At 41.5% G+C, this 24,326-nt stretch overlaps 1 protein-coding gene across 2 annotated transcripts in view; it reads right to left on the bottom strand.

Moving 5' to 3' along the window:
- Positions 1–24,326, bottom strand: part of dnajc24 (DnaJ (Hsp40) homolog, subfamily C, member 24) — a 49,420-nt gene that overhangs the window by 19,249 nt on the left and 5,845 nt on the right. For both annotated transcript variants that reach the window (XM_073472578.1, XM_073472577.1), the window contains exon 3: positions 13,909–14,044. In XM_073472578.1, coding sequence (XP_073328679.1) covers positions 13,909–14,044 — 136 coding nt within the window. The remainder of the gene's footprint in view (positions 1–13,908; positions 14,045–24,326) is intronic.

Here is a 24,326-nt window from a genome sequence, read left to right on the forward strand (position 1 = left end):
GGGATAAGCACAGCTGAGATAAACATGAAAGGGTCTACATACACACGGCCAGTAGCTAAACTCATCCCCCTGCCGGGAATGCCAGAGGACCGAGACTGATTGTACAGCACAGCAGGGACCTTTGTGGTACTGCAAATTCACCAGGTGAATTTGGGGGCGGCTGTGCAAACTTCCCTGCTCCACCGTATTCGGGACGACGTCGTCACGTTGCCGAACGTCACCGCAAGGACCCGAGTAGTCCCGAGGGAACACGAGAGCGACATAACAACCCCGAAGGAAGTAAACAACACACCTGTAGGATGCTGCACACCTCACCTACAATTATGACGTTGTTGAGCGGAGCATAGTCATAGCCGACAACGCCATCAACGCCGTCACTTTGTGTTCGTTGTGCGTGAGTACAAAGTAAGTTTGCATCCGCTGTTTATTGTTATGCTGTTTCTGACGTGCGTGGTGTTGATCCGGACCGGCCGCCATGTTGTAATGCGTGCTCTCGTACACAACGTTTCATATGTGTGATATATTACCACAGACTGACTAATATGTTAGCTTTCCTTTACATATGTGTTTTAGACATATGACACTGTTTTGATTGTGTGTTTAATACCTCGGATGGTCATTATATCCGATGATGTTCATGTTCAATACAACTGCTGTGTGATGTTGAATTGATGCGATGTGAGGCGCCCCCGTGTGGCCATGACAGAGTATTATTCTGACCTCAGATGTTATGCTCACTGCATTCTTTGTGTAGCATCGTATGTCTGTTTAATTTACAATCATAGCACTTTATTTCAGTAACATACTAATATATATGTGTTGTTTCTTTATTTGTATACCTCAGGAAACCACAACAAGCTCATCCTGTACACTGTTCCTGTGTGAGATTAATAAAGAAGGGTTAAAGAAACCTCTGGAGTCGCTGCAGTTTTTCTAACCGAAGACTAAGGCCAGACTGTGTACGCCAGCATCCAAAATATAATCTACACAGCGGACTGAGTTTATTCAGGTAGGGTTTTCTCAGGTTTCTCACAATACACTACAAGCAGGGTCATTTTAAGTTACATGACCCCTTGGAATTTTTTACCATCTAAATTCCTTGAAGGACACACAATGAACATGAACAACATGTGCAAAATAGTAGAGCCCGACCGATTTATCGGTAGGACGATATTATCGGCCGATATTAGCCTATCACAGAAATATTGGTATCATCGTATATATTGTCCGATATGCACCGATATGAAAACCCTATTTAAAAACTATAATGCAGAATAACATGCTTGGGGTAATTTAAAATTGGTGTAATGACATAGTTTGTCCAGCAGAGTGCGCTTCAACGGGGGATAAAACAGCTGGTGTCAGGAAATGTAACAGCTACCTCACTAATGGTTAAACTATAAACCAGCACAAAAATGACAATTACCAACATAACATGAGCCACCATGTTCTGAACAGGCACACTAAAAACACTTACAAAAAGTAACTTTTTAGTTTTAGAACATAAATAGCAAACTTGTTGTGCTCCTCCTCTACACGAGAGACGCGCTGGGAATCCACCGAAAGCTGCTCTATGACGTCGCGTCTGCTACAGGTTTTGTTCCGCCCTCTGCACGGCATCATACCATGAATGTATAAAGAGAACCCAGCGGGAAAGTTTCAGAAGTGGAGCCTTTGGCCTGGCCGATTTTGTTGACTTGCTCAGATTTTGTTGTTCTGGTTATTTTTCGTTTTTATACAATCGAGAGTCTGCACAGGGTGTTTTATTTTGAAAATTGACCGGATGCTCTATGCCGTTCCTGTGTCTCTGACTTCCTGCTGGCGCGATCTGCTCTGTGCAGCTTCTTGCAGCTTCCGTCAAAAATCAACCAGGCAGCCGGAACTCAAAGCAGCTGTGCTCAGCTTGACTCCACTGTGAGCCGGAGCTGATCGCGGCCGTTTGTGATTTGTAACACACTATCTGCTACTAGGGGATGGAGAGTGATGGCAGGTTAACAAGGGGGATGCTTTTTGGTAATTTTGCTAACAAGGGGGATGGCATCCCCCCTCATCCACCCTCATCCCCCCTCAAATCGCCTACTGGTTATTGGTCCATGAATTCCTGGATGGTGCTCCATGATTAATAATTAATATTAATAATGTTATAATTCTATAATTACTATTAGTAATTATTAATTGCTAATGACCAAACCTGCCCGACCATTGACCAATGCATTTTAAGACAAACCCCATCTGCATCTGACCAACTGACCTGGCCCCATTACCAAAGGACCACTGTTAAGACATTAAGTCATTTTCCTAAGAGTATTTCTGTGACTGTTTTTATGTCTACCCATTTCGAAAAACAGTACTTCAGAAGGAGTGCAAGACAAGGATTTCTCAACATCAGCTGTGGTGCTGAAGATGATGCAGAATAAGAAATTAACAATTTTACAACCCTGATTACAAATAAAGTTGAGAAATTGTGCAGAACAAAAAAAACAATGTGATCGTTTTCTTGTCATTTTCAACATATACTCTATTGAAAACAGTACAAAGACAATATATTTACGAACAAACTTAATTGATTTTAGTAAATGTCACTAAATCATTATATGATTATTATATATCATTTATTTATTATATAAATTATATATATTTTAAAAAATATTATTCCTTAGTATGAAAACAATTAGTAAATAGTGTATAGCTTACATTTCTTTATAATTCATGTTCCTAGGTGGAAGTAGGTTTAAGAAAGTTAACTTTGATTGATTTAGCCCTTAGACCTTACTCTGAATCTCATATGAAACCTAAAAAGAACCAGCGGTGGTTCCTGTATCAGACCTGCATTATATTAGTGTTGCAAACAACATATGCACCAAAAATAACAAGCAGACGTAAGATATAGAAACAGAAAATACTAAAAGGAAAGTTGTATTTTAAATTAAAGAGATAAATACAGTATAAGAGGCAAAAAGAGGGAGGAGGATGACAGATGACAGAAACCGGGCAAATCAACTATAGAATTAATTTGTGTGTTCAATGTTATTCATTATAAATATTTTCGACTTAAAAATAAACAAAAACAATAGAACATTTTTTAAGAAGCTCTAGGCTCCTACAGTTGTTTTTTAAGCTTAAGAATACACATAAAACGGATTTTACATCATCTTAGCCTTAAGATGCTTTTTGGGAAATGAGGCCCTGGTCGTGACAATGCCCGCATTCTCAAAACAAATCCAGAGGATGGATAAATACAAGGACTGACAGATGATGGAAGACAGCTGAACAGATGGATGTTCACGCACTCTTTTTACAGTTCACTCTTGAGGAAACAGTCATTATCAAGTTGCACAGTTTGACAGTGATAATGACTTTGAACCATGAATAATGAGTGCTAAACTTTGCTTGTGTTTTAATTAGTGTTACACTGTGTGAGGAATAATCACTGCTAAACTAGTGATAATTTAAAATAGGATGAATGGTGAGGGAGGAGCTGCAGCTTTTAGGAGGCATACATTCACATATACCAACAGAAAACAAACGCTATTTCTTACCATTTTTGATGCGTATTTTAATACTTTTTTTCCCAGTGACTCTGGGTGAACAATGGAATCCACTGTAACCTGTGTGAAGCAAGCTGACTACAGCCCTCTGTTGGGAGTAAGATACAAACTTTTCACACTACAATACTTAAAAGTAGGGTTGCAAGTACAATAAGCTGTATTGTATTTGTATTCACACTTATTTCATACTCATATTTGTTATTTATTAATAACAATACACTGCTCACACTGTTTATAATTAACTGTTTATATTTGTACATATTATGTATATACGATTCTATTTCGATTTCTGCTCTAGCTCTTCTTCTTACCTTTTTATTATATTGTTTATTTTTTACTATTATTATTGTTTATTGTTACATTGAAATGTCCTTTGGCTGCTTTGACGCACAAATTTCCCCGTTTGCGGGACTGATAAAGGAATTTCAGAATTTTCTGGGTTTTTTTATTTAATTATAGGCTCATGGAATAGTCACAACATGTCTTAGCTAGGCATTTCAGATATTGTTACTTTCAGAGTAAGTTAGGCCACTTAAGACAGTCACGCCTTTATGTTAATCTGTAAATATTTATTTATTTACCATTGTGGGTGCTTGTGATGGTCATCAAGGCTTCAACAGCAAAATAAGTTTTAAAATCCCTCAGTGTACAGCCAGAATAAAAAATACTCCTCCTTGCAAGAACATTTTTAACTCATTGCTGTCTGTCTCTCTGCTCTGTACATTGTGTCTATTTTCATTGATGTACTTGAATCTGTGAAGAACATTAATATTAAACATTAAAAATCACCCATATCTCATGTTCAGGGACAGGGACAGGTTGAAAAATGTATTAAATTAAAACTGTTTCAGTTTTTTCAATGTCCACAAGACACATTTATCTTTATATTCCACATTCATTTATCTGTATATGAACGGATGGAGCAAAGTGTTGGGAGGCATTGATCTGATATACCAGATCATTAAAGTTAGTGTGTAAGTGAGGAATGGGGACAACTATTTTGAAATCGGTCCAGTGTTGAGTGAGAACACTGCAGCTGGCACATGGGAAATCAGCTGCAATGTAATCTCACCAAGCAACTGTGCATTCTCAGGGTACGACCACTTAAAGTGCTTGTTTTTGCCACTTAGACTTTGTTCAGACAGCAGGCAAATACAATTTGTCTCTCATATCAGATCTGAAAGACAGACTGTCCGCACGTCATTTGCAAGTAATCGGATCAGATTTTTGGGTAGAGACATCACCAACATATCTGCATGGGTTTCTATGGTAATGCTGCCCTGTTGGTAACTTCGTATGTGGGTGACATGCAGGGTGGGAAAATTGAATTTGATCAACCCACAAATAGGTCAAAAAGTGATATTGCAATTATTTTGACAGATATTGCGATTGTGATATAATTCCTGTTTATAATAGATGAATACATTTTACATCACAATTTTCATTATCATTGAAAAACTAGTAAAATCATGATAATGGTCTCTGCCAATAAAATATGTTTTATTACATCTGGAGAACAAGCTTTGTAGGCCAGAAAATCTCTACAGCACTACAAATTTTCATTAAAACACTGTGACACATTTTACCTTTATAAAATAATTGCTAATTTGGATTATTTTGCGATTAATTGTGCAGCCCTAGCCACAAGCCACAGTGGTGGGTTATGTTGGGAATTGATGGTAGGGCAGGTGTGGTTATTAGAAATTAATCATTATTGATAATAATTATATAAATAAAAATTAAGAAAATTAATTTTCAAATCGTTAAAACGGGGCACCACCCTGGAATCAGGGACCAATAACCAGACCAAAATTAGTCTCAAAGAAGGGTTCACTTTAAATGTAAATATTTGTAAAATATTTACAATTAAAGGAACAGTGAAGGAAATGAATCCGAGCACTGACCATCACAACCAATAAATACCACAAGACACATGCACAAAATAATCACAGAAAACTGCTATGTACAATATAATAGACTTTATTATTGTTAGCAAATTGATTAAATCAATAATACTTTCAATAAACACAAATCAATCACTCAACTAAAGCAGCTAAACTATGAAACTAAACTAAGACAAACTCAAGCACAAATAACAAACAAGCATGGATGTGTGTGTGTGTGTGTGTGTGTGTGTGTGTGTGTGTGTGTGTGTGTGTGTGTCAGAGAGACAAAGACAGAGGCGGTTGAAGTCAAAGAGACAAGTGAAGTCAAAGAGTCAAGATGGCGGAGAGCCAAAATGGTGGCCACGCTCTCTTAGACGGTGACATCACGGAGTGTTCCGTTGAAACGACTACAAAAATGGCCGAACCGGAATTGGGGAACTCACGTTCGTTCGACTACAAAAATGGCTGAAACGTGACTTGGAGAAGTCACGCGTGGATATGAATTCAAAAATGATAATGATTTTGCTGAATCATGTGTCTAGAATTCCAAAAATGGTGGACGTGAATACGTCACCTAAAGCTAGTCAAATGAACGAACGCGCAAGATTTGAACAACGGCAATGGTTACACCACCGTTGACTTTGTGTGCGCTTGTGTGCACACGAGATGAATTTGGAGGGAAGTGACCTAGTGTTCCACAAAAGGTGGTCGTGCTACCACGAGGCGTCCGTCTCCAAAATCATAAAAGGGAGATATCACGAGACACACGTATTTTATGTTATAGCGAGGTCATCAATCATAAGTCTCCAACAGGTCGCTCATAAGATTACGTGTGTGCGCGCGTAACCCCTAATATGTGTGTACATGTACATGTGGGTTAGTTAGCGAGAAAGAAAGAGAGAGGAAGACAAAGACAAAGGGCTAATGCCCTTAGCAGCGACTAAGCTAACACTCCCGCTCCACAGAGTGGAGAGGCTCAAATCAGCTCGTGATGAGTGAAAGGGAAAGCAAACAGCATGTTTAACAACGTAAAACTAACAGCAATTAAAAGGGACACGGCGGTCCACAAACTCACAAACAAACAATGTAGCTCACAAGCATACAATACACGCAAACTTATGGTATCTTCCCAGACACTAATTAAGCCTCACTTGTAGTCGTGTCTTCCTTATTCCAGCTTGCTTCCTCGGCGTGGATTAAAGGCGGTTGCAGCGTCCTGCTTTGGCTGTTAAGACAGCATAGTCGACGTGGGCATTAAGAAAACGGGCAAAAGCAGGCGTTTTCTGAGGAAAAGTCCTCCTTCTGCAGGCGGGGAAAAGAGGCTGGTTGCACGGGAACTGCCCATTGGTCCGACCTCCCATTGGTTCGACCTCCCGTTACTCCGACAAAATACCCACTGGTCCGACCTCCCATTGGTTCGACCTCCCGTTACTCCGACAAAATCAACCACAAGTCGGACCAATAGGAGGTCGAACCAATGGGTGGTCCCGTTAGTTCGACCTGTCATCCCTACTTTCTGACAAGCGCTTTCATTGCGAGCATGCGTCTCTCTCTCTCTGAGAGTTTGTTTTAACTCTGCTGTCCCAATGCTTTGGCAACATTGTATATCACAGTCGTGCCAATAAAGCAAATTGAAAGAGAGGGAGAGAGAGAGAGAGAGAGAGAGAGAGAGAGCTCTCGGAAACGCACGCACACACACACGGACGGAGCGGAGCCAGTTTCCTCTCGGTGCCGTTAACCGATTGTGCCAGATGCGCCAGAGCGCGCACCTCTGTGCCAGGCTCGCGCTCTGTGGGGAGATTTGTGTTATTCATCTTAACAGAGATGCTGAACAGAGGGATTAATGCACACATTCACACAGGCTACACACACACGAGCTACCCACAGACACACAGCTGAGGGGCCGGAGAAATGCGCATCTGGTGGCGTGCTCAACCTGGTCAGTGCGTGCTCGTGCAAGTTGGCAGCTCTCAAATATCCGACCTGTCTGTTTAGATTACAGATGCATTAGTCCAGTTCGAACTAATGAGGACCTCCCATTAGTTCGAACTCTCATTACTCCGATTGTCGGAACAATGGGAGTTCGAACTAATGGGAGGTCGAACTAATGGGAGGTCGGACCAATGGGTGGTCGGACCAGTGCCATGGACCCGGTTGCACAGCGTCTTTGCTGGATCCGAAGCATGTTTGGTAAACACGGGGCAGTTTTGGCTCGTCCAGCGAGATGAAAGACTGCGGCCTAGGCAGTTAATCCAAACGTCTGGGTGCTCCCTTAGAGTACAGTTACGCAGACGAAAGCTGATGCTTCCCGCAACATGTAACATCTGGGACTGCGATGAAATGAGTCTGCAGCTGTATTTATCTCCTCCTGTGTCAGTGGAACTGATACATTCAGACAATGGGAGATGGGAGTTTCAAACCTGGAGGGACTGTGACAAGCAGGCGCCACCTACTGGACATTAGGGTCGGTGCACTTTCCTTTGTTTACCAGGCTTTGTTAGTGCAAGGAGGCCGCATTTAAGCGTTAGGCTACACGCAGGCCGTTCTGATGTCAGAACCATGTGAACAGTCCCAACAGTTATCAATTGGGACAGGAGATTCTAAGACAGAGAGCATACAATTGAGTTATACAACTGACGAGTCAGGGGCAGCAATACGCCTGTGCTGCCTCTAGTCTGCTGCAAAGGCCATTTTCAGTAGAAGAAGAAAGCCAGAGAGCGTGTCTACAATGGCGGTCAGCGTGAACTGAGCAGCAATGTAACATTACATTGCCGACTTAAAGCGGGTGTCAGATGTCAGCAAGCTTTCTCAACAGGAGCCAACAGACAACCCTAAAGTTAAACTGCATTTTTTTGATGAGAAGTGGAAAAGAGCTGATGGTGGCGACCACGAAGCATTGACTCGGTATGGAGTGTGCTTAATATTTCCAGCAACGGTGACACGTGATGAGTGCAGCAGGGAGGAGGGAGGGACAGAGGGGGGCGTGGGCAGGACGAGACATGAAGGCATCTGATTGGTTCTTTCCACTCGCACCAAGAGGCAGGGATTGGTCAGAGTTTTTACAGTCCTGCTCACCATTATTGGCACCCCTTCATTTTTTGCATAACCTCTACAGTATCGTCAGAAATAAATGGAAATGTACCAAATTTATATCATCAGGATCTTTTAATCGGAGGTCCAAAGTAATTTAACAAAGAAAATTGTTTTTTCAACTTACATATTGTAATTTCAAAGAAGAAACAGAAAAAACAGCATGTGCAGCAATAATGGCACCCCTCTTTAATATCTGGTTGCACACCCTTTGGCAGTGATGACAGCCTCCAAACGTTTCTTATACGCTTCTATAAGCTTCTTGCACTTCTCAGCTGGTATTTTCTCCCACTCTGTCTTTGCAAATTGTTCAAGCTCTTGAACGTTTGCAGGTTTCTTTTCCCCAATGGCAGATTTCAGCTCATACCAAAGATTTTCAATCGGATTGAGATCAGGACTCATGGCTGGCCATTTTAAAACAGTCCATTTTTTCCTTTTCAACCATTCCTGCGTGCTTTTGGATGTGTGCTTTGGGTCTTTGTCTTGCTGGAGGACCCATGATCTTCGACTCAAACCAAGTTTTCTTACACTGGGTAGGACATTTCGCTCTAAAATCTCTTGATAATTCTCTGATTTCATGATTCCTGTGATACGGTCAAGGCCTCCAGTACCAGATGCAGCAAAGCAGCCCCACAGCATTATGGATCCTCCACCATGCTTAACTGTTGGTAGGGTGTTCTTTTCCTTGTAGGCTTCATTGTGTAGTCTATAAAAAAACTGTGGGTGTGCATTGCCAAAAAGCTCTATTTTTGTTTCATCTGTCCACAGAACATTTTCCCAGAAGGATTGTGGTTTGTCCAGGTACTCTTTGGCAAAGATTAGTTGTTCCTTTTTATGTCTTTTCCTCAGCAGTGATGTCTTCCTTGGCCTTCGCCCATGAAGCCCTGTTTGGTTTAGTGTGCGGCGTATGGTACTTGTTGAAACCATGACTCCAGACTGTTCCAGGTTGGCCTTCAGGTCTTTGGACAGGGTATATACAGGAATCCTGAAGCTAATTTTAATACCTTTTTAAGACTTTTTCAAGACCATCCCAATATTTTTTAATACCTCACCGCCACTTCAATATGTAACCATTTACATCAGTGACACTTTTAACTTAACTGTTTTAGTTTGTGATAGACTACAGACCACTAAGACCGCTATGATACAACAGAATTCAAAATGGGCTGGGATGATAACTCAAGGGCAAAGTTTATTAAAAACAAAAACATTGCTCCATTATCAAAAAACAAAACACTTAGCTCTCCAGTGGCTAAGCTAATGAGTTGACAAGCCGTTACCGTGTCAATACACAGACAACAAGGATCAATAACCGAGCTCCGAGCCGGTTAAACAACAGGTAAGTTACAGCTGCAGGTGATCATGTGTTGTGTGTGTATGGTGCTAAACCGAATCGTATAATGTAACCAGATTTGTCCTTACCACAAGCAAAAGTCTTGGCAATGTCTGAATCGGGAAACATGGCCCTGAAAACGTCAGCCAAGTTTTCGTTACTGTTCAGCGAGTGGTGTTTCTCCGCTGTGTGGAGACACCACAACACCTCCGCACGCAGCGTTGCCGTGCCGCCCAGCGCCACCCTGATGTCGGCAGAAAACGAGGAGGCGCAGTGAGCCGAGGTCGTAGCCGTATCTCTCGGTTCAGGTGCGGCTGCCGGTGGTAGTGCGACTGCACTAGGTTGTGGTGGTGCACAGAAAGCAGCAATGGAGAGCTCTCGGCGGCTAGCAGCAGCTTTGTGGCTAGCACAACACATGTGGGACCTTAATGCCTGAATTCCCAAAGACACGATGTTAATCCTCTTCTTGCACATTCTACAATATGCCTCCTTGGTATTCCCTTCCACTGGCTGCAGCCATTCTTTAAAGTCCGGCATGTCAAGCCAGGACTCCGCAAACTTGCACTTCCCCATGACCGTTCACCAAGCCTTCTCTTTCGTTTTTTCGCGCCGAGAGCGTCATGTAACAATAGGTGCGTTCGTAATATGCACTGGGAGTGCCAGAGCGTACTTTGTGAATTACCGAGTGCACTCTGGCGCTCTCGGAGACAATTTACGAACGCACCCAATAGCGTAGTTTTTTATGTACCGGTTCATCTTTGTTTTTTAAGGAAATGAATACATTTTTTACACGTTTACGATGTTTTTAGGACCCAAACTCTTGGACAGTGAATTCAGAAAAAATACCTTAAAAATTTAAGACTTCGTAAAGTTGTGAAAAGACTTTTTTAATACTTTTTAAGGGTCTTAATTTTCCCAAAATTGATTTATCACCTTTTAATACTTTTTAAGACACCGCGGATACCCTGTTGGATGTTTGACGTGGTGTTTTTTCCACCATTCGCACCAACTTTCGAAGACTTCTCTCATCAATTTTTCTCTTCCCCCCACGCCCAGGGAGGTTCTTGACAGTTCCATGCTTGGCAAACTTCTTAATAACATTATGCACTGTTGAAACAGGGACACCAAGGTCTTTGGAGATGGCCTTATACCCTTTGGAGGTCTTGTGTTTGCCAATTATCGCACTTCTGATGTCCTCAGACAGCTCCTTTGTCTTCACCATTGTGACAAAGGAACAGGGGATAACAGATGGCTTTTTAAAACAGGGAAGTCATCATTCATTGGCTAATTCATGTCACATGGGCACAGACAATTTATCACAGATGATTCTCATTTGTGATTTACCACAGGTGAGTCACAATGTGTTTCCATACTGATTTAAAACAAAGGGTGCCAATACCAGTGACACAGCAAGCTTTAAGTTTTTCTATTTTTTCCTCCCATTGTTTATTGTTTTAAATTGTTGTTTATCATTTGCTCTTTTGTATCAAACACGAGTTCTCTATAGAAAAAAAATGTTTCACTTGATTCATTTTTTTCAGAAGATATTCCACATTATGTACTTAAACTTCATGGGTGCCAATAATGGTGAGCAGGACTGTACAGGCCTGCAGCTGCCAAAGAGGTCTGATTTTTTTCGTTCCTTTTTCTGAACACATTATGTATTGACTACTCTCAGGATGAAGTAGGCCTGGGCGATAAACCAAAACTTTACCGATACCGAAATTTACGACGATAACCGACGTCATTTTGCCCCTGTCGGTATATTCGGTGTTTAAAAAAAAAAAATAAAAGTCGTTTTTGTCTTGTTTGGCTGTGTGTGTAGGTAGGCTACTGGTATGTTCATGTCCCTTTAAGACGCTCGGCTGTACTACGTATACAGCGTGTGTAGTCACGTGACTCCACGCCATCCAGTCTGTTACAAGAAGGGAAAGAGACGGTGAGACGGAGAAAATGGAGCACGCCGGTTCAAAAGATGAAGCGGCTGCTGCTGCGGCTGCGGTAGTCGAATCTCTTTATAAGAGACTGTATTTTTAATACTTTGTGTTTGAAAGAAATTTAAGTTATTTTATACTTTTAACATGGATTAAAGTTCTCCGTCACTACGACGGATTTCCGTCATTCAAACTTCACAGAGGCGACTTGTGAGATCAATGTTGATCAGAGGAGAACTGTTGGCTTATGTTTATTGACAGATTGTCACACTCTACAGCCAATGGTATCGTTAACAGTGTGTGCGCGCCTGACCAATGACAGTGTAGTGACCCACACAGGGCGGGATCTAAACACGGGGTGGCGCTAAAGTTTAGCTGCTTAGCTAGCAAGGACTCGTCGCGCTGCTACATTATCAATTGAGTTTAGTCAGCACGTGAGAACTCGTCTGACACAGAGAGTCTCCTGTTGTGTGCTACATGTGTGAAATAACAACTATAGTAGTTTGACTGTACAAAATCATGAATGTAGCCTGATTGTAGCTCAATGCTTAAATCTTGTATTATAACATATAGAACAAAGCCTCAGAGCTTCTTTGATTATTAACAGCATGTTAGTGATGACAGAAAGGTGATAACTCGCCATCAGACTGACAAGGCTGCAAAAGTTGCTCCTTGTATGATGTATTTTTCTGTTAAACGATAAGAGGCTCACTTTAAACAATATTAATAATAATAATAATTAATGATAATGATGATGAGAAGAAGAAGTAGAAAAATAGCGTACTGAAAAGTTCTGTAGATGGTTGATTATTTGAAAGAGTAAAACTTGAGAGAAGCTTGGCAAAAAAAGAGGCTGATTTCATAGATTGAAAATTACATTGAAAAGACAAAAAACATATTAAGTGTGAATAGAACAGCTGTTCAGATCATCCTCCTGTAAAACACTGTTGGTCAAATATTTAAACTTGATGTCTGCATTAGAGAACATGGTGTGGGGTGAGGCTGTAAATCTTACCTTATTTTTTTAGCACGTGTCAAGTAAAATGCCCTGTAACATGTTTCACAAATTACAAATTGGGAATATGACTTGGCTACAGCTCGAAAAATTGTTATTTGGGCATTTTGTTGAAAGTAACTAAAAAGTAGTGTAATAAGTGATTTATTACTCTAAACAGACAACAATATTGCAACTAACCCAACACTGAAAGTAACTTACCCAACACTGTTAAGTTATGACTTAAAAGTATTCTACAGTGCCATGCTGCTCGGAGGGAGGTGAGCAAATTTGCACGTGCATCGAGATAAAAAATTTGACATTTTCTGATACCGAGAATTAAATATGGATAACCATAAGTAAGAATTTTAAATAAACATTTTTCATGCAATTGTATTGTTGAACATTTTAATTTCCAACACTGGTGACACAGCTTTCCAACACGAAACCATAATTAATCATCTCGCTCTCCAAACAATCACATTGTCAAGTCTCAGAGCAGACAGTTTCTTTCAGTTCAACTCCACAGACTGTTATTCTTTGTGTTGTCCTCCAGCCTGCTCTACAAGTAGCATTGCATTCTGCTCAGTGGCAAGAACGCAATGCAAACTCTGTCTCTCTGGATTAGACGTCACAGTTGTGTGTCGTGCTGCAAGTGACACAAAAGATGCTCTGAAAAAGAGGCTCTGGACTGAGACTCATTTGTAGAAAACCTATTTGAATTGCATTTGAAACCACCTCCAAATGTGGGTTAATTCACTTTTTACGAATCATGTGGTTTTTTGCTGTCCAGACTTCCTAAAATCATTCTGGATATTAAAAAAAATGGATTTGGGTTGGTAGTGTGAACATAGCCTTAAAGGCTGAGGTTGTTACTTTGTTTGACAACATTATGAAAGGATCCCTACTGAGATAGACCTTTTTGTTTTAGAATAGGATAATTTTTGTTTAACCAAAACAGCCACTAACACTTTTGACAAATCCACCAGATTCCATTTGCAGAAACAGACATTTCTTTTTGTCGTACAACGCAAAATAAACAAAATAAAACCAAACCATCCTGGACCTTCTTTCCTAAATGCAAATCTTGACTTTTGCAATAAAACTAAATGTAAAGTCCAACCTCTGCGCTGCAGGTCATACTGTCTCCTGGTGTTCTGGTCACTAAGGATCCTCCAGGCTGCATCAACCTCCAGAAACTTCTTCACACTAGACTCTACTTCCAAAGATCCCTCACCTCCAAGACGGTCTGGGTGGTACTGTGCATGCACAAACAAAAACACACACAGAGGGAATTTTAAGTTAGTAAGACTGAATTTTGAAAGACACCAACTCGATATGACAAACTTACCCCTTGTTTCGACTAGACACATCTCTGTTACCTGGCATGTGTGACACTATTTAGCAGTCCCTCCAGGATTTCCCGAAGTTACAATTGCACCAAGTAACGCAAATTCAACCAATCACCATGAATTCTTTGCGACCATGCTGCAACTTTCCCACAAATTTGACTAATCACCGTAGTCCTGCTCTTTTCACCAATCATGGCACTCTCTTTGTGTGGAACATAAAAAAATGAGTTAGAATGCAACAAGCTGAGAGAAAAACAGCAACAAATGGGCACACCAGAGCACAAGCTTGTGCAGGATGTAAGCACAAGTTGGAAAAGCAAGTTCTACATGATAACCAGACTGCTTTAGTGAAGATCGCCTGTAACCACAACGCTGTCAAGCATCTCACAGAAGGGCAAACGCTACCTTGACTTGAAACCCGATGAGTGGAGCCTGCTTACGGAACTTTCCACAGCCTTAAACCCCTATGAATGTGCCACTGTATTTATGAGTGGGGAGAACTACATCACAGTCTCTGCAGTACCTCCACCTGTGAAGGGGCTATTGAAGTCCACCCAGAGTGCTGCCTTTGAGTCAGCAGCAGTGCAGGCTTTCCAAGTCACTGCTACGGAGCAGCTTCAACAGCGATGAAAGAAGAAAGTTTCTGACACCCGAGCAAGTCTTTAATGTGCAGTGGACCTACAACTCCTGTTTCCTTACTTGATTCACTCCTTGATTCTGAATCCAGCAGTGAAGAAGAGAGTAGAGTGGGAGAAGCTGAGGATTCCAACAGCCAAGTGAGGAACAAAGTCCTCACATACTTTGGAGAGAAGCCCATTGCCAAGGAAGAACATCCTTTACACTGGTGGGGGGATAATGAAGTCCTACTTATGCATCCCTGGCACCTCAACACCATCTGAGTGCCTCTTCTCTACAGCAGGTAACATAGCTTCCAAGAAGAGAGCCAGCCTTAGCCCGAAGCATGTGGAGATGCTAACATTTCTGCATTGCAATGCAAAGTTCCTGTAAACTATATCTGAGATTGAGTGGACTGTGTATGTGTTCCTTCGGAACAATTCCTCCATATTCCAGTTCTACCTCCATGGCCTGTTGTTGAAGCCATTTGGTATAGCAAAGCCTGTTCAAGACTAAGTGTGTGATTTATGTTTTTCTTTATTATTATTTAAACGTTGCTGCTCAGCTCTTTTCAACTTAAGACTGGAACAGGTTTTTTCAAGACCTGTGTTCTATAAAAAGGCTCTTCTGATAATGTGACCAAATCTACTGGATCAAAAATATACATACAGTAATTCTAATACAGGGTTTCTGCAGGTTTGAACAAGTCAAATTTAAGACTTTTTAAGACCTTTTTGAACTAAATTTAAGACCTACACGAAGTACGAAACAGTAAGGAAAAATAAAGTCCCAGAATTACTTTCAAAAATAACTAAATGTATTGCCATTCACAGAGCAACTTAAACAATGAAGAATGGAGTGAGTGTGTGTCAAGGTTATTATAGTTTTTAAATTTCATTAGTTTTTGTTTTAATTTGGTTTTTCAGTTTGCTTTTTATTTCAGTTGAGTTTTAATTAATTTAAGAAGTGATTAATAGTTTTAGTTTAGTTTTTATCTAGGAATTTAACCTAATTTAGTTATCTCTAATAACCCACACACTTTTTTAAAAAACTACACACACACACACACACACACACACACACGGTGTTCAAAATCCAAAGCACCTCCGCTTTCAACGTCGGAGTTGAAACGAAGATGGTTTGAATGTCGCTCGACTGCGAGACGGCAGAGGCGCCGCAGAGTTCGGGTCGAGCAGAACTGGACGAACTTGGACCGGAAACTGGTGACAAAGGCGTACAAAAGCGTGTGATAGCGTGACTTCGCTGGAGACTTTTAGAAGCTAACTGGTGTTTATCCGATTTTGTGTGTGACACCAGCGCTTTCACACCAAATGTGCCCAATTTGAGGGTCCTCTTGCAGAGCGTACACTGCGCTTCAGATTCATTATTATGCAGCTTTTAACCAACTGAATTCTGGTTGTTCAAGCCAACACACTAAATTAACACTTTCCCATAGTTGTAACAGATTCCGCAGTCGAAGTCTTTCCGGAACTCCGAAAGTGTACGGCGATAAATTCCAACCGGGCTGTTGGCAAAATGCCACTTACGTTCCTGGATACCTCAGAAAGAAGTACAACACACGGAGCTAACTGTGAATCTCACCAACACATTTCCCAAAAATGAAAAACAAAAAAACAAATTAAAACTGTAAGCGTACGTCAAGCCTTGGTGCCGTCGGAGGCCGCGCGCCCAGATGTGTGCTCGCCCGTTGTCTGTGGAAAGGTTCCTACCTACAGTGCATCCGGAAAGTATTCACAGTGCTTCACTTTTTACACATTTTGTTATGTTACAGCCTTATACCAAAATGGATTAAATTCATTTTTTTCCACACAATTCTACACACAATACCCCATAATGACAACATGAAAGAAGTTTGCTTGAAATTTTTGCAATTTTATTCAAAATAAAGAACGAAAATATACCATGTACATAAGTATTCACAGCCTTTGCCATGACACTCAAAATTGAGCTCAGGTGCATCCTGTTTCCACTGATTATCCTTGAGATGTTTCTACAACTTGATTGGAGTCCACCTGTGGTAAATTCAGTTGATTGGATATGATTTAGTGAGGCACACACCTGTGTATATAAGGTCCACAAACCAAGGTGTTAAATCTGTAGGACGAGTTACTAAAAGTATGAGGCTTAGATATTGGGTTCCTACAGAATGGGAAAAGCCATAAGGGGGTCATCGAAATTAACCACACCGCCACACCCACCAGGTACAACACAGGCTGTTGAAGGTATGAGGATGCTACTGAGTGAATGTGAAGTCTGTGGTCTTAAATCTGTAGGATGAGTTAGTTAACGTATGAGGCTTAGAAATTGGGTTCCTACAGAATGGGAAAAGCCATAAGGGGGTCATTGAAAATAACCGCACAGCCACGCCCACCAGGTATATCAGAAGCGAAAGCTTTTGACAAGGTGTCATCATCAAGGTCTGAGGATGATACTTGGTGACTGTGAAGTCTGTGGCGTTAAATTTGTTGGACTAGTTAAATAAAGTACAAGGCATAGAAATGAAAAAAACAACATGGGAAAAGCCATAAGGGGGGTGTTAGGGGGCGCTACTGAGCTGTCGTGCGGCACATGAGGGCAGTTGTGGTAGCAAATTAACGTACTCATGGGTAATAAGCTACGGGCCAAATTTGGTGAGTCTGCGAACATTCTAAAGTCCCGAAAACAGCGTCGGAAAAATGAAAATCGCTGCACGCCATTCAAGATGGCCGACTTCCTGTTGCGGCAAAAATTCCGACTTCTGTAGGAGCAGTTAGTTAATGTACGAGGCATAGGGCTGTCACTTTTTATTCGAAATTCGAATATTCGTTCGAAGGTGGGGGGGAAAGTTCTTATTCGAATGTAATGACCTGTTCGAAGTCAAAATGTACAGTCTATAAGCGCAACAGACCGTTTGAAGTAGTTCGCCTTGTGATCCAGCAGAAGGCGCTCTAAAAATGGATCGAAAATGGAGGACACCAGCTGTGTGTGCCAGGAACCTCTGTACGCTCTGAACGGGTGTTCTCGTCGGCAGGTAATATTGTAAATAAAAAGAGAGCCGCACTTGATCCCGATCACGTTGATAGACTTGTGTTTTTGGCTAATAATATTAGAAATTAAGCCGGGCCGACGGGCCGTTCGGCTTGCCTATCAGTTCTGTTTTACCTTGTTTGCTACATTTTTAGTTCAAAGCTAGGAGCAATTCTCTCCTGTTGTCTGTGATGTTACATTTTCTATTCAGGGAGGCTTTTTCATCTTAACTCTTATTACTATTTTCTTTATGTTGTGTGTTATGTTGTTAATACTGTAGCACCTGGAGACTTTCAGTTTCACTATGAATGTAAAGTGCGGTCCAACTGTTTTTTAAACTTCTTTTTATTGAGAGCACGGTAGAACTGACAGATATAGAAAACGATGTTTTTAGATTTTTCAGAGAACATTTGTTATTCAGATGCGTTAATACAGCTGTTAAAAAAACATTTAATATTAACATTCGAGTGCTACTAGACGGTGATGTGATGTTAGACGGCCTGTGAAGTTAATAAAATAATGAAAATAATGTCGTGTGGTGTTGTGGGGGGGCGGGGGGGGGGGGGGGGGGGCGGAGATTTATTCGAATTCATTCGAATAAATTGCGTGTCATTTCAAATTCGTTCGAACTTGATTTTTTGAAAAAGTGACAGCCCTAACGAGGCATAGAAATGAAAAAAACAACATAGGAAAAGCCATAAGGGGGTTGTTAGGGGGTGCTACTGAGCTGTCGTGCCGCGCATGAGGGCAGTTGTGGTATCGAATTAACGTACTCATGGGTTAGAAATAGGGGTGGGCGATATGGCAAAAATATCATATCACAATTTTTTAAAAATGAAATCACGATTTCGATTTTATCACGATCTTAAATCAAAAAAAGAAAAACAGACAATTTAGGCCAAAGAACCTTTCTGAACAGATTTTAATTTAAATAGTTGCAGTTTTGCAAACATCTGCAAACAACGTAAACATACTAAAAGGTAAACAACAACACTCTGATAAAGTGCACTCTTGCAACATAAAAGGTAGCTTTCAATAAACATGAAAGTAACATATCAATGAAGACATTACTGTTTGTTTTATTCAACACAGTCATTTTAACAGGATTTAAGTATATCAAAACACTAAATAGCTTATTGAAAAGGGTCAAATAAGTCCGTCAGTGGTCGGACTATCTGACGGGGGGGTGGGGGGTCGTGGGAATTTGAACACTGTACAATTAGCGCATTTACCGTTTATTAGGGCCAAGCGCGACCTATCCATGCGCCCGTGTGTGTGTGTGTGTATGTGTGTGCGCGCGCGCATGCGTGCGTGCGCACCCGAGAGAGGCGGCAGGTGGAGGGGCTAACTGGCAGAGATGAGAGATGGTGAAACGCTGTTTTTTTTTGGTTTTTTTTTAAAAAAGCGACCAACTCCTCCGTTCGGCTTTCAGCCATGGCTCTCCATGCGGCTACCGCTACACACATAAACAAGGAGGCCGGTAAGAAAGTGCGTCACTGCCCGTAATTCGCTATGATTGGTCGGTCAGGTTGACGACGTAATACGTTTGGTGCGTCAGTGAATCAGCATAGAACTGCAATTTATAGAATGTGCCCTAGAGTCGATCCCTACGATCTCTGCACTTTGACAGATCGTCTACACATTCTAATCCTTCATGATCTAATATCGTCATATCGCACACCCCTAGTTAGAAACTACGGGCCAAATTTGGTGAGTCTGCGATCATCCTAAAGTCCCGAAAACAGCGTCGGAAAAATGAAAATCGCTGCACGCCATTCAAGGTGGCCGACTTCCTGTTGTGGCAAAAATTCCGACAAAAATTATTCCTGGCTAAATCCATAAGCCCTGTAAATTTTGATCCGAGAAAAATGTCGCAGGACAAATCGACGTTAGGTGGCGCTTTGGAGTCCCCTGGCCACACCCACCCCCAATCATTTTGAATTCAGACAGCGGCACACCAATGTGACATATGTTCCGAGTTCGGTGAGTTTTGAGGTATGTTAAGGCCTCCAAATATGCAGTCGAATGGAAGGAAAAAGAAGAATTAAAGCTGCAAGCAGTGATGAACGGGCCCTTGCCCCCCCACGTATGTTGGGCCGTCAGAGGGCAGACGCAGAGGGCAAGCTTGCCTGTGTCCACTATGTGGCCCTAGAGCTCACCCATCAATTATATGTCATGTTGTAGTGTATGATTTGGAGAAAACAACCTGTGAATGTCATGTAAATTGGATGATGTTTGTTGTCACAGCACATAGCTGAGTGAAAGATAGCGCCTCAGTAAGCTTCTGTCAGAAATGTATGTATGTGTTATGTGTGAGAGAAAGTGTGTGTGTGTGTCTTTTGGTTTCACTTCTGTTTCGTTTTTGCTTGCTTTTATTGTGTGAAGCTCTTTGTGCTACATTGTATTTGTATGAAATGTGCGATATAAATGACGTCTGATTGATTGATATGAGGCTGACCTCCTGTGTCCAGTGTGTGCTGCCATGGAAAGGTTCCTACTTAAATAGGTGCATGTGACCCAAAACACAACATAGCCACCTAGTGGACAGTTTGTGTCCAACACACACCATACATTGACATGTCTCTTTCAATGGCCAAGCATTGAAAGATCGGACCGTCATGCCCACCAGGAATAACGTAGGCGAAAGCTTTTTGACAACTTTTCATCATCAAGGCATGAGGATGATACTTAGTGACTGTGAAGTCTGTGGCGTTAAATCTGTAGGACAAGTTAAAGACAGTACGAGGCATAGAAATGGGTGAAAATGGCAGCGAAATCTCAACTTTGAACCAAAATGGCAGACTTCCCGTTGGACTGAGGGTATGGGTCCAAGAGGGTTTTTTGTGCGTCTGGTCATGATACTTATGCGTACCGAATTTCGTTAGTGTATGTGCATGAAGGAGGCGGGGCTTCAAGTTTGACAAAATGGCCGCTGTGAACCAAAATGGCCGACTTCCTTTTGGACTGAGGGTTTCGGTGCCTGGGTTATTTTGTGCGTCTGGTCATGATACATATGTATACCAAATTGCGTTCATGTATGTGCATGTAGGAGGCGGGGCTTCAAGTTTGAAATATTCCAGGGGGTGCTATGGAGCCATCTTTTCACTTAACGCAGTATTGATGGACAGACGTATTCAGGGCCAGCCCCTCTACATGTGTGACCAATTTGGTGAAGATGGGAAATTGTATGTTGAAGTTATAAGGACTTCCTGCGTGATGGCGAAGGATCGAAATTGACGGCACTGCCACGCCCACCAGGTACAACATAGGCAAAAGCTATTCACAACATATCATCATCAAGGCATGAGGATGAGGCTTAGTGACTGGGAAGTCTGTGGCGTTAAATCTGTAGGCCAAGTTAAATAATGTACGAGGCATAGAAATGGGTGAAAATGTGAGCGAAATTTGTACTTTGAACTAAAATCACCAAATTCCTGTTGGACTGAGGGTATGGGTCCAAGAGGGTTTTTTGTGCATCTGGTCATGATACATAAGCGTACCGGATTTCCTTGATGGCACCACCTTGCCCACCATTTACAACGCAGGCTGTTTAAGGTATGAGGATGCCACTGAGTGAATGTGAAGTCTGTGGTGTTAAATCTGTAGGACGAGTTAGTTAAAGTACGAGGCATAGAAAATGGGTCCGTATAGAATGAAAAAGCCATATGGGGGGTGTTAGGGGGCGCTACTGAGCTGTCGTACCGCGCCTGAGGGAAGTTATGGTATCGAATAAATGTACTCATGGGTTAGAAGCTACATAGCAAATTTGGTGAGTCTGCGACCATCCTAAAGTCCTGAAAACAGCGTTGGAAAAATGAAAATAGATGCGTGCCATTCAAGCTGGCCGACTTCCTGTTGCTGTTCCTGTTGACAAAAATAGTTCCTGGCTAAATCCTTGAGACCCATCAGTCCTGCGAATTTCATGACGATCCGAGAAAAAGTTTGCGGGGACAAATCGACGTTAGGTGGTGCTATGGAGTCCCCTGGCCACACTCACCCCCAATCATTTTGGATTCTAATAGCAGCACACAAATGTGATGTATGTTCCGAGTTTGGTGAGTTTTGGGGTATGTTCAGGCTGCCAAATATGCAATCGTTTGGGAGGAAAAAGAAAAAGAAAAAAAAAATCCTTACAGATACAATAGTGCCTTCGCAGGTTTCCTGCTCGGGCCCTAAAAAGGCGATGACGGAAGCGGTAAATGAACGTTCATATTTAAGACCTAACTAAATGTAATTTAAGACCTATATGCAAAATATGGACGTATTTAAGACTTTTTAAGGCTTTTTAAGACCCCGCGGAAACCCTGTAATATTTGGTTAAATGTCTCTTGGCCATTCTCACCTTTATTAGCTGCTTTTGCTAGCCATCCTAAAGCTTCTGGTCGTCCTCTGGATGAATGTTTAACCACTCCTCTTGACAGAATCGGTGAAGTTCAACTAAATTTGTTGGCTTCCTGGCACAGACTTGTTTCTTCAGCACAGTCCACATGTTCTGATGGGGTCCAAGTCAGGACTTTGTGAAGGCCACTCCAAAAGATCAATTCTAGCCTGATTTAGCCACTCCATTAACACTTTTGATGTGTGTTTGGGATCATTGTCCTGTTGGAACCCCCAACTACACCAAAGAGTCAATCTTCTGCTGATGATTTTAGGTTTTCCTGAAGAATTTGGTGATAATCCTCCTTCTTCATTATTCCATTTACTTTCTGTAGAGCAGCAGATGCACAGGATAACAGGCTGCGTGTGGAGCGCTGCTGTGTGGCGTTACATCTCACTTTTCATTTCGGCGTCCATGTTAACAGGTTAAAGCATTAACAGACACAGGATGTCTGAGACACGCTTCTCAAACGCGTGATTTAGAGATTCAGAGTCTCGCCTATTTCTACCGTGACACGCATGTGGTTCTCTGCAAAAAGCGACCTGAAGACAACCCGTAGACAGTCATATGGACATCATGACAGCATTTTACTACGAATAAAAAGAAGAATACGCACAACAGGTGATGAACATGTTGCTGTAAAACACACTTGACTGTGGACACTGACACCTGTCTTCCAGCAGCTTCTAATTCATTGCAGACTTGTTTTTTGGTGGTTTTTGGTTGTCTCTTGACCGTCCTGACCAGTTTTCTCTCAGCAGCAGGTGATAGTTTGTGTTTTCTTCCTGATGGTGGCAGTGACACAACTGTGCCATGCACTTTATACTTACAAACAGTTGTTTGTACAGTTGATCTTGGGACCTGTAACTGCTTTGAAATGGCTTAAAGTGACTTTCCTGACTTGTTCTAATCAATAATCATCAGCTGTTATCAACCAGAATCACTCAGAAGTTAAGAGGCCATGCTACACAGAACATTTGATTCAAACGACTTTCTATAATCACCAAAACTGATTGTTCAAGTTACTGTATGTATATTTTTGATCCAGTAGATTTGGTCACATTTTCAGAAGACCTATAATAAATTCATTACTGAACCAAACTTCATGAATGTGGGTCTAAAGAGTCTTATTGCAGTGGAGAAGAAGCTTTTGCAGAAGCTGGATGTTCTGCTGCGTATAGACAGATAAAAAATTAAATATTTGTATTGTGTCAATAATACATATATGATAATATTATGTTAATGTTCCTGCGCCTCTTAGATCACATCCATTCCTTCCTTATACACCGTGATGCTGGTTGCGATCCACCATAAAAGGAAAAAGACAAGAAGAAGATGCAGTAACTAGCTAACTAGCTACCGAAATCCTGCCCCCGAGACACCCTCCACTCCAAAGCCCTCCAAACTCAAGAGCTGAGCCCAGAAAAGAGTCTCCAATGTCAGTTGGTACTGAGGCTAACTGCCCCCTCTCAGACACAGTCTGACCAGCCTCACAACAACACTGCTCTCCAAACACCAATCAGAGTAAAGCAAATTATAACACAATGTAAAGAAACCTACCTGGAACATTGGAAAGAAGAAACTAAAAGCCAAAGTAGATCAGAATGTTATCTAGCCCTAAAAAGAGATGATGAATTAGCAGAATATCTCTCTACTGTCAGAGATAGAAAGCAGAGGCAGATCCTAACCAAGTACAGGCTCAGTGACCACAAACTGACAATCCAAACAGGAAGACACAAAAAATCATGGCAACCAAAAGAAAACAGAACATGTGGTCACTGCTCGACGGGTGAGGTTGAGACAGAGATGCACTTTCTCCTACAATGTAAAGCATTCAACGAAACGAGGAACATTTATTTTAATAAATTCAACTCTGTAATCTCAGAGTTCAAAGAGCTGAACGACATATCAAAATTAAAAATACTCCTGGGAGAAGGAGACAGGGCATATCTTGCTGCCCAATATGTGTCAACATGCCACAACCTGAGGGACAGTGAATGACCGACACACACACACACACACACACAGGCACACACGCACACACAGTTTATACTGTATATATAATTAATGTAAATCAATCTTGGTGTTGTGTTTGTGTTGTTATTTGTTATGTTTTTCAATTCAATTTTTCAATTCAAAGGGGCTTTATTGGCATGAAAGTTTTACAAC

This window comes from Pagrus major, chromosome 8 (genome assembly GCF_040436345.1).
Source record: "Pagrus major chromosome 8, Pma_NU_1.0".
NCBI lineage: Eukaryota > Metazoa > Chordata > Actinopteri > Spariformes > Sparidae > Pagrus > Pagrus major.